Here is a 15,495-nt window from a genome sequence, read left to right on the forward strand (position 1 = left end):
TAACGTCCTTTTATCCCTTTGATTTAACTTATAAAATCAGAATTTTGCATGGTGTAGTAATTCAAGTAAGTTATTTTCACCCATCCCCAATGCTCTACTGTAAATCCTTGCAGATAAGGAATTTCCTATTTTTTTCTAAATATGACAGTTCGGTGTCAAGAGGATGATTGTTTTCATGAGTGGTTCCCAGTACTCACGCTTCTGAATCTTTTTGATAGTTCAGATCAGAGGTTGGCAATTTTTTTCTATAAGGGCCAGTTAATAAATATTTTAGGATTCATGGTTTATTCCATCTCTGTAGCAACCATGACTTTGCAAAGTGAAAGCAGCCATAGACAACATGTAAACAAATGACCATGGCAGTGTTCTGATAATACTTTACAAAAACAGATGGTCAGCCCTGGTTGGTGTGACTCAGTGGTTAGAACATAGGCCTGCACACTGAGTTCGATTCCCAACCAAGGGCACATTCCAGGTTTGATACCCAACCCAGTAGGGGTGCCTGTGTGAGGCAATTAATCAATGTCTCTCTCTCACATTCATGTTTCTCTCTCTCTCTTTTTCTCTCACTGTCACCCCCTCCCTTCCACTCTCTCTAAAAACCAAACCAAACCAAACCAACAAACAAAAACAGGTGGTCAGTTCAATTTGGCCTGAAACCCAGTTTTTGACTCCTGGTCTAGATTTTTCCTTTCAGATTAAACTCATCTCCCTCATAAAAAATTTAAATAACTAACATGTATTGAGTACAAAGTGTCAGGAACTATCCAATGTGATTTATATATGTTATATTTAATTCTCACATCAAGATTCTGGGGCAGAGAGCGGGACGTCCGGCTTGCGAGTGGGCATCTCCGTGTCGCCTGCGACTAACGAGAGATTTAAAAATGGGTGATGTTGAGAAGGGCAAGAAGATTTTTGTTCAGAAGTGTGCCCAGTGCCATACTGTGGAAAAGAGAGGCAAGCACAAGACTGGGCCAAATCTCCATGGTCCAGGACAGGTCAGGCCCCTGGATTTTCTTACACGGATGCCAACAAGAACAAAGGTATCACCTGGAAAGAGGCTACACTGATGGAGTATTTGGAGAATCCCAAGAAGTACATCCCTGGAAGAAAAATGATCTTCGCTGGCATTAAGAAGAGTGCAGAGAGGGCAGACTTGATAGCTTATCTCAAAAAAGCTACTAATGAGTAATAGTTGGCCACTGCCTTATTTATTACAAATGTCTCATGACTTTTTTTATGTGTATCATATTTAGATTGATCTCATACACTAGAATTCAGATCATGAATGGCTAATAAAGCATTTCTTTCGGGCAGTCCTGATTTAAATAAGATTGGCTTGTGGTTAAATGAATATGGTCAGCTTTTTGAGCTTTGATGATAATTTTGGTTCAGCAAGCACTGTCCTCCCTTCTAACAATATGGTGGGACTTGATTCCTAGTGTTCAACTTTTCACAGAGGTGGCGAGTGCCATCTCAAAACCTATAGGAGATTGGCTTACATTTAGATTTATATGACTGGTTGTGTTAATATGTTTAAATTCTGAGGAAACCCCTTCACTGTCTCTTAGACCTGCAAGACTGGCTTGTGTTTCAGATTGTGTTCATTAGCCTGTTAAAAGGAAGGCTGCAGATAAGCTGGCAGTGATATTTTATCTCTTTGGTCCCAACTATGCCAATTTAATAAAATTCCCTGTATCTAAAAAAAAAAAAAAAAGATTCTGGGGCAATTTATCAAGTTTATCACACAGGGTTTCGTGTAGGAAAATAAATTATTCTAGGTATTTCTAGTATATAAGGAGTTTACTCTAGAAGTATGTGCTCATAAATTCACTGGAAGAGCTGGAAGAGCACAAATATAGGTTTGTTCTGGAGTCATGCTCTCACAGCTGTGATCCAGAAGGCAGGAAGCCGCTATGGCTCCCACTGCTGTCACTGCCACGGCTGCCTCAAATTCAGGAAAATGTGTCTGGAGGGCGACATGGTGGATCCATGCAAACCTGTGTCGGTCAGAACCTGCTTGTCAGCTCGCCTTGCTGCAAGAAGCTCTCCTTTGTCTCCCTTCCAAATCACAAGTACATGTTTATTGCATATTGCACACCCACAATGCTAGTTGCAAGAGCCTGGAAAATGTTACTCCTTAGCTTCTCTAAATAGGAGGGTGAAATGGAGATTGAGAGAGTCAAAGCAGCTGGCCTGTTTAAGCCGAGTTGGAAAGAACTTCCTGCCATTTTTTCCTTGATTTCCTTTCATCTAAATAGACAAGTTAATAATATGGGAAGTGACATATCTGGATATTCCCTCTTTGATATACTTACAGTTTTAATTATCTCTTATTTTTGAAGTATTTCAAAATATATAAGAATAGAAATTTTAAAGAACAAAATAGTTGTGATGAGTCTCTTTAAGAAGTACCATTTCTCTTTTCATATGTTCATGTCCTAATTATGTTGAAATTTTAAGCTAAAGATCAAACCTGGCCATTTTTTTTAAAATCAGTTTTGAAATCATAGAGTTATAGATGGAAGTCACTTAAAATGTCTATTAACATGCATAACCCATGGACACAGATAATAGGGTGGTGAAGGTCTCGGATGGGGGTTGAGGGTGGGCTAGAAGGGGTCAATGGGAGAAAAATGGGACATATGTAATACTTTCAACAATAAATATTTTAAAAACTAAATAAATGCCCTGGCTTGTTTGGCTCAGTGGATAGAGTGTTGGCTTGCAGACTGAGGGTCCCAGGTTCAATTCTGGTCAGGGGCACATGCCTGGGTTGCAGGCTTGATCCCCAGTGTGGGGTGTGCAGGAGGCAGCCAATCAGTGATTCTCTCTCATCATTGATGTTTCTATCTCTCCCTCTCCCTTCCTCTCTGAAGTCAATAAAAATATAATTTAAAAAAATAAACATTAAGTAAATAAAATGTATATTAACATCCAGCCTTCCAATATCCACTCAATTCCATATTACTCACTCTTCTCAGATCTGCAATATAGTATGGACGGTTCATCATACTCATCTCTGCAACAAGCTTCATGTCCTACTTGTAAAATCAAAATTTTGTTTTCATGGCTTAAAAAGATTTTAAAAGGGGATAAAATGGGTGTCTCCTGAGATCTGAGTAAATCAATAATTTGATAGAGCTACATGACCTATACTTTACTGACACTTCCCCAAACCTTCCATCAAGCACAGGTATTGCTCCCTCCTGATGTTCAATATTAATTCACCAATGCTGAATGAATACACAAAAGAATGCGTCATATGTAGCCAGGATTTTTAGCTAACTGTATCCTAAAAATCAGGATATTTTTTATGCCTTTATATCCCTCTTTTTTACCTCCTAACACAATACTGAGAATATAGGAAGTGCTCAATGTAAATGTTCATTGAATTGAATCAATAGTTTTAAATAAAATATACCAATATCAATTATTAACCTCAAATATTAACTGGTAATATTTATATTTTAAAACTATTTCATTAAATAGAAATTTAAAAGAATCAGCAACATTCCAACCACTCAAAAGACAGTCAACATTTTGATTTCTATTCGCAGGTTCTTGGCTTAAAAATTAATTGTAGCCGAACCGGTTTGGCTCAGTGGATAGAGCGTCGGCCTGCGGACTCAAGGGTCCCGGGTTCGATTCCGGTCAAGGGCATGTACCTTGGTTGCAGGCACGTCCCCACTGGGGGGCATGCAGGAGGCAGCTGATCAATCTCTCTCATCGATGTTTCTGACTTTCTATCCCTTTCCCTTCTTCTCTGTAAAAAATCAATAAAATATATTTAAAAAAAAATTAATTGTACTCATTGTGCACAAAATTTTGTGTCCTGCTTCTTTTCACTTATTATATTTAACTAGGGGCCCAGTGCATGAATTTGTGCACCTTGAAAGGAACTGTGGGCCACAAGGCTGTGGTGGGCACAGGGGTGGGTCTCGGCCCATCCTTCACGCCCCTGCCCAGTCCCTCCCGCTGCAGTTCTCAGTTCCCTGTCTGCTGGCAGCCCTGCTCCCACCTTTGCCGCTCCCACATGTTGATGGCGCTGGCCCCCTGCTCGGCACCACTGATGGTGTGGAGCAATTGGGGCTGGTGCCAGCAGCAGGTGCGAGCGGGGCCAGTGCTGTCAGCGGGTGCGAGTGGCAGCTGCTGCACCTCAGGAGCAGGGGGAGGTGGAGAAGCCCTCAGGGGTGATTGGGGCTGGCAGCCGCCACTCACACCCGCTGACAGTGCTGAGCGATCTGGACCGGTGCTGGGCGCTGGCAGCGGGTGCAAGCAGGGCTGGCATCGGCAGCAAGTGTGAGCGCCCAGCCAGGATCAAAGAATTTTCAGTACCACCAGAAGCTCACCCTGATGACAGCCACTGGTTCCCTGCCTTGGTCTGGCGCCCCCGCTCACCTGCTCCACCATCCCACCTCGGCCAATGCCCGCCATGTTCCATGCTCTGCTGCCTGCTGCCGTTACCCACCATATTCTGTGCGCGCCCTTTGGTGGTCAGTGCACGTCATAGTGACCAGTTGTTCGGTTGTTTGGTTGTTCTGCCAGTCGGTCAATTTGCATGTTAGGGTTTTATATATCTAGGTCATCATTTTCTGTGTTATGGTGACTTTTTATTTTTAATGCTGTATAATGGTACAGAGGAGCGCTAGCCTCTAGGACAGCATGATGGGTAATTTTCTGTGTCAATTTGACTGGGCCAAGGGGTGCCCATATTAAACATTATTTCTGGGTATGCTAGTGAGAGTGTTTCCAGATGAGACTGGCATTTGAATCAGTGGGTTCAGTAAAGTAGATTGCTCTCTCCAGTGTGGATGGGCATAATCCATCCATTGATAGCCTGAATAGAACACAAAGACAGAGGTAGAAGGAATTCAAACCTTTTGCTTCCTACCTGGCTGATTGAGCAAGGGCATGTGTATTCTTTGACCCCTGGACTGGGATTTACACCATCTGTTCCACTGGTCCTCCAACTTTCAGACAGTATATCATGGGACTTCTCAGCCTCCATAATCATGTGACCCAATTCCTAAAATTGGGAAATGGAAACTTATTTGATGTTTAAAATTTGCATTAGTTACTATTGAGGATGAATATTTTATGTGTTTATGTGTTTATGTGTTCATAATTTTTTTCACACTTTTTGTCCATTTATCTATTGGACCCTGGATTTTAATGAACTCATTATAATTGCAACATATCAATAAAATAGATTTTTTGTGATTTCCCCCCTATAATAGATTTCACAAAATTAAGGAAAGCACTGGCAAAATAAAAGCAAATCTTTGTAATCACAGAAAGAAAAGTATAAGCAGAAATAATATTAGTTTAAATATTGAAGGATGCCATCTAGTGGAAAATTGGTTTTAACTTCTCTTTCTGGAACAGAGCTTCCCAAATTTGGTATTTATGGGACCTTTTAAAATTTATATTCTAGTCTCTCCTCTGCCTGGAGATTTTGAACTCACCTAATGTATATGATTGTCCAAGAGCATATTTCAATATTATCTACATTAGAAACTATAAAAATTTGTTATCAGTTAAAATTAAGGTGCCCAGTGGTACATCGTCCTTTCCCTTTTGTGGATGAAGAAGGGGCCACCTACTAAACCTGACAAGTCCATGGGAGGCCAGTATGAAGAGCCTTGCAAACTCAGAGACGAAAGCAACCACACAGGATGAGCTGAACATAAAAATTCCTAACTGTAAGTGGGTCATGGTGGGTAGTCACATCCCAGGCCTGTAGCTTCCTTCACCAAGGTCAATCTTTACCTTAAGGAAGCCTGTACTTTTGCATCTAAGATACCATACCTTCAGAATGTCAGAATAATCCCCTTTTTTTGAGCCCTCCGGCTTCAACTTTTCACCTTAGCACTGAACCCCTCCTTATTACTATGTTCTTGCCCACATTCCACCTCTATGTGCTGTGAATGTTAATTATTAACTACCCTGTACCCACCAATGTAAAAGAAGTATGTGTCTCTCCATTTTACCTTTAATACAATCTCAGAGATTTCCCTGCTATGCTTTCTCCCACCTCCCTAATCTACCACCAGTGAATTTCCTCCTTTGATTCTAATGATGAAATAAGCTGTAAAACAGCCATTCTCCAGAGTATTTCCTCAACCAGTGGAGATTTTGGTTCCCAGCAATTGTTGTCAATTTGGCTCAAATAAACTCTCCAAAGACTTTTTCTTAGGCTCTACTTCTTTTGACAACCTTTTTTTTTTTTTTAAAGATAAATCTATTCTTTTTTTAAAATATTTTTTTTTCTTTCAAATGTTTATTTATTTTGGAGGGGAGAGACTGTAGGGGTGGAAGTGAGGCATTTAATGTTACCCCCATGAACTGCCTATAAGACATAAAGTAATATTTTCTACTTGATAAACACTAGAATGACTTACTGGGTGAATCAATGATTCTTCTTCTTCTTCTTCTTTTTTTTTTTTAGCCATGATTTACACAACATTTATTTAGGTGATTCATGTAACTTAAGAAATAATTACACAAATGCTACATTAACAGAAGGTATGAAGTATAGTGTGACAAACAGCAAACTCTCAATGGTTCTTCTTAAGTTCTTAAAAAGTTGTTCTTGCTTCAGCAAATCAATTAATAATAAGGACTTCCGGAGTAAACTGTTGTGAGAAATTCGGTTCTGACTTGGCAGTAGAGTTCATGTTTAGGGATATGTGAAGCTCAACAGGCAAAGGAGATCTTATGGTGTGGTTAGGATATTGACGGTTGAGTTTAGATTTTCTGTTGTGGTTTTGAGTAGAGAGGACAGAACTTGAGAAGACTGGATGGCAATGCATTAAAATATGTTTTTATTGATTTTTAGAGAGAGAGGAAGGGAGAAGGATAGAGAGAACATTGATGAGAGAGAAACATTATCAATCGGCTGCCTCTTGCACGCACCCCTACGGGGGATTGAGCCGGCAACTCGGGCATGTGCCCTGACTGGTTCCTGGGTGGATGCTCAGCCACTGAGTCACACCAGCCGGCTGGTCAACATTTCCTAATTAGAATTTTCACCAACTTTACCACAAAAAAGTAATTTTGCTGCTGATAACATACTTTTTAATTGCGGTCTGTGCCAACCCTGTGCTAACTGCTTTACTTTATTATTTGATTTGAGCCTCTCAACAACTCTAATAAGGTAGGTACTATTGTTATACCAGAGGCATACCTGGGAGCTACTTCAGGTTCGGTTCCAGACCACCGTAATAAAATAAATATCATAATAAGGTGAGTCGTAATATTTTTGTTGGTGGAGAGTCTTGCCTTCAGTTTGTAAAAAACACAACACCTGTGAATTCCAATAAAGTGAAACACAATAAAAAGAGGAATGCCTGTATTTTACAGAGGGTAACACTGAGGTAGAGAAGTTCAGTAGCTTCCGCAAGGTCACACAGCTAATAAGGTACTTCGGCCTGGAGCCCATCGTGTGATCACACGTGTGCATAGGGCTCTAAGATGGGAAAGATAACAGTCGAAAAGGACTAATGATTTTACAGTTCTATACTGTCATCTCCATTCAGCTTAGTATACTACATGCAGAAATGAGCTGTATTCCTCAATTACTGGGGGCTGTTTAGGAACATTGTGCAACTTAATATTAACATTGTTTGGATTAATACATCACACACTCAGATGTTCCTAAAATATTGGTCATAGGTTTTTGGTGCTATACATTTGTTTTTTAATAATTTGCTCTTATTCTCCATTTCCCCCCCTAATGCTAACACAAGGTAAACTGGTCTGCTTCCGACCTTCTGTGTGGAGGCAAACTGGAACTAATTTATTTATAACTGGTTAGAAAACCCAGTTGGGCGGGATCTGTCCCCCAGGACAGACTGATGAAGCTGGCCTTACATGGGTGCCTGCCCCTACCCCACAGGGACCAAGACCCTCGGCCTGCCCAGCCTGTTCTGAGCCCACTAAATGGTGGCAGAAGTCAAGCTCTGCTTCCCCAGCCCTCGCGGAAACATCCTCCCTATAGTTCACTCCCTCCCCAGGGCCCCAGGTATCAACTAACCACAAGCTAAAAAATTAATTCGCGCCCTAATAGGAAATAATGTGACGGTAACACAGGCACTTTTTAACAGTCCTACATCCCTGACAGCAGCTAAGAGCATCACGTCATGGAGTGGATTTTAAAAAAGAGAGTGAACAAACAGTATACAAATTTCTCAATTTATTTTTTACATTGCTGAGTGGAAGAGAAGCTTGAAAATATAATCTTATATTTGTATCTGTATATCCCTCACTCCCATCCCTATCTCCCAGGAGCTCAAAGTGTGAAATGGTCGAGCCCAAGGCTGCAGAAAAGGTTCAAATCAATATTCAGCAAAACAAAAGGGGAAAAACTGGCGACTAACAAGACTCTCCTCGTATACAGAACAGGGGAAATAAAAATAACGGTAGCGTTACTTGAGCATCCATTTGTCCCAGGCTCTTTTCTAAATGCCCTTTGAATGCACTGCCATATAGTAATCCTCACAAGGGATTATTAAGGAACAATTATGAATCTTACTATGCAAATGAGAAAAGTGAATAGTGAAGTCATTTGCTGGAGTCCAACAGCTAGTAAGCTCTGGACCTAGAGCCACGCTGTCAGGCCCCAGAGCCCCAACTCTTCACCCGCTCCAGGCAGGAGACGAAACCTGTGTCACCCGCTCGGAGGGTCAGAGACGAGCCTGGGGCGAAAGAAGCCCCCAATAGTCACCCCTTAGTGAGCATCTGCTGACGACACGCGTGTCTAGGCTCTCGCTGTCTCACAGCTCATTTGGAGAAGAAAATTAATTGTGCTTATTACGCAGCTGCATTCAAAATGAATCCCGCAGGGGCGAGCCTATGGACGTCCTGGACTGTAAAGAGGACTAAGCCACTCTTTTCAGGTTCTTACTTTTTTTTTTTAAGTGAGAGAAGAAAAAGAAAAACGCCAAACCAGGTTACAGAAACCGGTAAAGATTCACATACAACAAATGAATGCTTTCAACATACCCAGTGCGAGAGGAGGGTTTGAAACCTCATTTTGTGGGTAACCACGTAGGCCCCGGCCTAACACTGAGTAACTCGGAGGTCCGGCCCCGGCGCCCCGCCATACAAGCTCCGAACCGCCGCCAGGGCACTCCGGCTGCCGGAGCGGTGCCCCGGGGATGGCAGCCGGGTCAGCAACGCCCTCGGAACCAAAGCGCTCGCCCCGCCCCGCCCGTCGGACTGCGTTCCCAGCGCACCCAGGGGCGGGGCCTGGGCGTCGGGGCCGGACGCGCGGGGTCAGCGTGAGCGGCGGCGCCTGGCGGCGGGCGGCCGGACCATGCTGAGTGCGGCCAGGCTCGGCGCAGTGCTGCGGGGGACGCGCGCGCCGCCGTCGTCCACGGTCGCCCGTCGGTGCCTGCGCGTGTCGGCGTCGCGGCCGGCGGCCGACAAGAGCGAGCGGCCCGGAGAGCCGCCCCACGCCTTCGACCCGGCGCTGCTGGAGTTCCTGGTGTGCCCGCTCTCCAAGAAGCCGCTCCGGTGAGGCTCGCCCGCGGCGCGCTTCCTCGCGCGGCCTCCCGCGGCGAGCAGAGGGCCGGCGGGCCGGCGGGCCGCGCGGCCGCCTCCGGCGCCGGGGGAGCCTTTAGGTCCGGCCGGGCACTCACCGCTGCCATGTTGGGGGGGGCGGGGCCGCCAGCTCCCACGCTCCTCCCCCTGCGGCGGCGGGAAGGGCGGGAGGCGGCCGTGGGGGAGCCGAGCCCCAGGCCCCCCAGGTGTCACCGCCGACCGCACCGACGCGTTTATAGGTTCGCGAGGACCTTTTTACTTTTTATTTACTTATGTATTTATCTATTTAAAATACATTTTATGGATTTTTTTTTACACAGAGTTAGAAACATCGATGAGATAGAAACATCGATCAGCTGCCTCCCGCACACCCCCTCCTGGGGATGTGCCCGCAACCAGGGTCCATGCCCTTGACCGGAATCGAACCTGGGACCCTGGAGTCCGCAGGCCGACGCTCCGGGCTCCACCCCACATCGGGAAATCGGAAGGTGTGGGGCGGGACCGGAGTGGTTCTAACGCCCAGGACGAGGCCCAGGCCCTGCGGCTTCTAAGCCGAGACGGTGCGGAGTCCTGTGCCCAGAGGACGCCTGGCGCTGGAGCGAGCCGGCGCCGCTGCTGCCCTTTGGCTTTCAGTTCGGGCCGCCCGGCGTCTGTGGGGCTCCCCAGCCTCGAACCCGGAGCCCTCGGGCCAGCAGCTCTGCAGCCGGCTCCGCACACGGGGTTGCAGATCGAACCTGCTAACCGCCACCGTGTTGTGCGCGGTACCACGTTCGGGTGGTAGAGTGATAGGAATTTTAATTTTCTTCTTTTTGCATTTGCCTTTCTAGGTATTTTTCCCCCATAATGAACATAGCAGATTTTCTTAAACAGTGCAATTACCACGTGATCTACCTTTTTGCCAACTGTGGGACTAGCTCACTGCGGGTTGGCTGTTTTCCAGTTTTCTCCATTTCTGCCCTTTTATCTTTCTCGGACTCTTATTTTGTGTGTTTGATTTTTCAGTGGTTTCCTTTGAATGGGCCCGTCAGTTTGCTCTCATGTGTTCTAAAAACGAGGAAGTTGAATTTTCCTCTAGTGTCCTTTCAGTAGTAGATTAACTGGGATGGTTTTGGGGGTGACCACAGTGATGAAGGAATCGTTGAATGGAAAGGGGAGAGCTTTTCTGACTGGTATTTAAAAAAAAAAAAAAAATTAAGGCATACATTGAAAATAAAGTGAAAAAGAAAGTATGAGAGAAACTGACTAAAGTGGGAACAATTAGAGATTAATTTTCTAAAATGATTCGGTTGGCTATTACTGCTTTTAGAATTAAAAAGAGTTTAATTCTGCTTTTCTGGGATTAGCTCTGTGTCAAGAATTGGATAAATGGTGTTACTTATTGAACTGCAAGCTCTTCCCAGTATTTTGTTTTTCACAATTCATTTTTTCTTTTCCCCCCTCAGATATGAAGCATCGACAAATGAATTGATTAATGACGAGTTGGGAATAGCCTATCCAGTTATTGATGGGATCCCTAATATGATACCACAGGCAGCTAGGATGATGGCACATCAAAATAAGAAGCAAGAAGATACGGAGCAGCACTAGATCATCATTAAAAACGACACATACAGCCAGATTTTCTTAGCACCATCGACCTTTTAGAAAGTCAGGGTGGCAGGTAGTAAGTGGAAGAGGAGAATGTTTCTGTCTCTTCCTACATTGACTGTCCTCATTCCATTGATCTCCTTAGCAGGGCTCTTCTACTCGGCCTCCGTGGAAGACGACTTCCCACAGGGCTGCACCAGCACAGCCAGCCTGTGCTTTTACAGCCTGCTCTTGCCCATCACCATACCAGTGTATGTGTTCTTCCACCTGTGGACTTGGATGGGTATTAAGCTCTTCAGGCATAACTAATGCACCCAGAGCCAAGATGGGATAAACATTAATGATAAGTCCTGAGTGTCTAGCTCAACTGCATGAAAATACTGGAAACCCACTTAATTTTCAGGGAAGATGCTGTGCCTTGCTTCTGTCAGAGGCTGAGGACTGTGGGAGGCGTACACTGCCGAAGCTTCTTTCATTATACTTTGGTTCTGCCCTTGTTTTTTGAAGGCTCTAATTTATAACTACTGTGTCAGAAGAAACATTTCAACACAGTGTCTTATTGGAAATTAACAATCCCAACCATCACCTAATGGCTTTTATTTCTTATCCCTTTCATCTAAAAATTAATAATTTGAAATTTTATGTTTGTTTGAGATTCATAGTCTTTGATAAAGTCACATGTTCTACAGATAACTGAAATAACTCCAAAGGAGCTATGTTGGAGTAGTTATAGAGAAATGCATTTGAACTAGTGTGATATAAAACTATAATAAAATTGAAACTTCATGGACTTACAAAAATTTTGAGTCAGTAAAATTACCTTCATTTCTTTGGCATCAAATACTTAACGTTAGTAAATAATAAAATGATACTTTTCCGTAAAACATTTACACGGTTTTGTTTTTGGTCATAAGAGTTTGGTTCTGAGGGAGGGAACATCTAAAAATATTTTACATTTTAAAGTGTAGGCTATTTTTAGCCCTAACTGGTTTGGCTCAGTGGACTCAAGGGTCCCAGGTTCGATTCCGGTCAAGGGCATGTATCTTGGTTGCAGGCACACCCCCAGGGGGGAGTGTGCAGGAGGCAGCTGATGGATGTTTCTCTCTCATCGATGTTTCTAACTCTATCCCTCTCCCTCTCTTTAAAAAATCAATAAAATATATTAAAAAAAAATAAAGTGTAGGCTATTTTTAGAGAAGCAGTTAATACCCAAATAGAATAGTTTCCCAGGAAAGTATTTACTTTTAGGGGTAGAAGTGGGGGTGGTGTTAGAAGCCTTGCAAATACCTGATTGTGACCTATTGAGCTGAGAACTATGTTTTGAGCCACATTTCCTGACGTAGGAGACAAGTTTAGCATGAGTAAGGGCATGAGCATTTGACATAATAGTTCCTGATTTTCCAGAACTTTCAACAAGACTGATAGAGGTTAAAATTTTACTAGTTTCCATAAAGAAACCTAAGAATTAAATATACTAACCTTAATTTATTTTTACTAGAATCTTAAAGTACTTTAACAGAAGCGTTAGACATTCTTATGGAAAGAAAATTAAAACGGCATATGTATTTTATATTACATCAATTCAATATATATACTTAAGAACAAATCACATTTTAAAAATTGACGCCAATCTACAAATAACCTAGAAAACTACAGAGGTTCCCATCATTTCCTGAAGTTATTCTTTTTAATTTACCCTAAATCTCCCTGTGGTCAGTGTAAATGAAACAATTTTGTTGATAAAACAAGCACTGTGTCCTGCAAAGTCTGTTTCAGCTTTTACAAGTTCAGCATTTTACCATTTTAGAGGAAATTGACAAGTATACCCCTGGGGAAGTTCAGTATTAACTCCATCTTCTCACTAATAGAATTCATTTAGCAGTAAACTACACTAGATAGTTTTAAGCAAATTACATATAATCTCTAATCTTACAATCTAAGGGATAGGGTAAGTAATATTGGCACCATGTTACAGATGAGGGAACTGAAGCACAAAGATTAAGTGATTTACCTAGGGCAGCGGTTCTCAACCTGTGGGTCGAGACCCCTTGGGGGTCGAACGACCCTTTCACAGGGGTCACCTAAGACCATCGGAAAACACATATAATTACATATTGTTTTTGTGATTAATCACTATGCTTTAATTATGTTCAATTTGTAACAATGAAAATACATCCTGCATATCAGATATTTATGATTCATAACAGTAGCAAAATTACAGTTATGAAGTAGCAACGAAAATAATTTTATGGTTGGGGGTCACCACAACATGAGGAACTGTATTAAAGGGTCGCGGCATTAGGAAGGTTGAGAACCACTGCCCTAGGCAATGGTTGGCAAACTGCGGCTTGCGAGCCACATGTGGCTCTTTGGCCCCTTGAGTGTGGCTCTTCCACAAAATACCACGTGCGGGCGCGCATGTACAGTGTGATTGAAACTTCGTGGCCCATGCGCAGAAGTCGGTATTTTGTGGTAGAGCCACACTCAAGGGGCCAAAGAGCCGCATGTGGCTCGCGAGCCGCAGTTTGCCGACCACTGCCCTAGGGTAACAGCAATAATTGGGCTGAAATTGAAACCATCTGGCAATGTGGCTTTAGTCTTGTTCATCGCTATACAGTGTTTATTTTGTGCAAACTCATCCTTCCTATTTATAAGGAAAACAATCAGGAATCTAAATTCTTGGATTCAAATTCTTATTCAAAGCTAATGCCCTTTTTTTCCCCTAAAGCAGCTTCTATTTTACCTCTTGTAGCACTTACCTTTGTACTGTAATTGCTGTTTTCTTTCTCTTGTCTAGACAATAAGCCTGAAAGAGTAAACACGTGGCTCTGAACAAGCCTTATAATTTTAGGCAAATTACTTAACATCTCAACTTCATTTTTAGGACTAGAATTCCTTGTGCTTCTTTTAAACATTTGTGAGGAACAAATTAAATTACCTGTGAAAGCACTTTGTAAAGAGCCAAGCAATACTGACTACTGGAATGGCAGCACAAGGAACTCTGCAAACCAATTCCCCAGTGAAACAACCTACCTGGCAAAATTTAAAACAACCACGTGAAGTCTCTGGAAATTGTTCTCAGGGCATACAGCCAAATGAGAAACAAGAAAATCTAAAACTCTACAGCAGAGTTTGTGGCGCTTGAACCACCACTCACGTCTTCCCGCCTCCTCTCAGCTCAGAGTGATTGACACTCCAGGAGGGTGCAGCCAAGAACGCAGGGCTCCCGCTTCCATCTCCTAACTGAGGGTTATGTACCTTCTCCAGAGGAGCACAGCAGGTAAAGGAAATGTGGGATTTTATAAAAGTGTAAATGCATATTTCCTCTTTTCTGAACGGATCTGTAGAGCAACTATGTAAAACAATATGTATACAACTGGGGTCTGTATTATATTGCCATTAACAGCACAAAGTAAATGGATGGGAGGAAAGCTGTTCTGGAGTAAGGAAATGACACCAGATGGTTGACTTGAATTCACAGGAACAAATGGAGAACCAGAAAAGGTACATGAGAGGATTGATATAAAAATGATGCCAATATATACTTGTTCTCCTTTTCTCAGTTTGAGACATTAAATTAATGAAACTCACAAAGTATTGTTGGGCTGTAACATGTAGATGAACTATGCATGATAACAGCACAAAAGGGGGGAAGAACTATAATGTTTCTGTTATTTCACTGGCACTCTTAATAGATCTGAAGTTTTAAAAATTTCTCAGGCTCATACACTGCTGGTGAGAATATAGAGTGCTACAGCTTCTTTGGAAAACAGTTGGTAGTACCTAAAAAAGTTAAACAGAGCTACAATACGACCTAGCAATTCCTCTCCTAGGTATATACATACTCAAGGAAAATTGAAAATGTGTCTACACGAAAACTTGTGCACAAATGTTCACAGCAGCATTATTCTTAAGAGCCCAAAACAAGCAAAATGTCCATGTGATGAATGGATAAAATGGTGCATGAATACAGATATTTGGCAAAAACTAGCAATGATGTATTGATGCATGCTACAACATGGATGAGCCTTAAAAACATGCTAAGTCAGTTATATTAACTTCATTTACATGAAATGTGCATGATAGGTAAATCTACAGAAATAGTAGATTAGAGGTCGCATAGGGCTGGGGGTGAAGAGTACAGGGTCTCTCTGGAGAGATGAAATGTTCTAAAATTGTGGCAATTATGGCATAATTCTGTGAATATACTAAATACACTGAGTTGCAAACTTTATTTAGCTGAATTACATGTGATGTGAATTACATATCAATAAAGCTGTTACCCCTCCCCCTGCCAAAAAAGCACTATCTAAATGTCCAGGCTAAGGCACAGCACAGCATTTCCAAGTTACTTGCTGG

General features: G+C 42.6%; 2 protein-coding genes and 1 pseudogene across 3 annotated transcripts; all 3 read left to right on the top strand.

Moving 5' to 3' along the window:
• Positions 1-887: 887 nt before the first annotated feature.
• LOC308532253 (cytochrome c-like) lies at positions 888-1,195 on the top strand (annotated as a pseudogene). Its single transcript has one exon. The product of its transcript is annotated as a cytochrome c-like (transcript).
• Positions 1,196-9,251: 8,056 nt separating this feature from the next.
• Positions 9,252-12,024, top strand: PYURF (PIGY upstream open reading frame). The gene is made up of 2 exons (XM_081109595.1): positions 9,252-9,522; positions 10,992-12,024. The coding sequence occupies exons 1-2, from the start codon at positions 9,323-9,325 to the stop codon at positions 11,134-11,136; spliced, it is 345 nt and encodes a 114-aa protein (XP_080965721.1). The 5' UTR covers positions 9,252-9,322; the 3' UTR covers positions 11,137-12,024.
• PIGY (phosphatidylinositol glycan anchor biosynthesis class Y) lies at positions 11,091-12,024 on the top strand. Its single transcript, XM_081109617.1, has one exon. It carries the CDS (start codon positions 11,230-11,232, stop codon positions 11,443-11,445), a length of 216 nt encoding a protein of 71 aa, XP_080965743.1. The 5' UTR covers positions 11,091-11,229; the 3' UTR covers positions 11,446-12,024.
• Positions 12,025-15,495: the final 3,471 nt, after the last annotated feature.

The sequence above is a fragment of the Myotis nattereri genome (assembly GCF_964212035.1).
Source record: "Myotis nattereri genome assembly, chromosome: 1".
NCBI classification, from domain to species: Eukaryota; Metazoa; Chordata; class Mammalia; order Chiroptera; family Vespertilionidae; genus Myotis; species Myotis nattereri.

Coding starts and splice junctions, on each gene's coding strand:
- PIGY (XM_081109617.1), top strand. CDS start 11,230: ATGTTTCTGTCTCTTCCTACATTGACTGTCCTCATTCCATTGATCTCC.
- PYURF (XM_081109595.1), top strand. CDS start 9,323: ATGCTGAGTGCGGCCAGGCTCGGCGCAGTGCTGCGGGGGACGCGCGCG. Junction 9,523..10,991: donor CTCTCCAAGAAGCCGCTCCG/GTGAGGCTCGCC, acceptor TTCCCCCCTCAG/ATATGAAGCATCGACAAATG.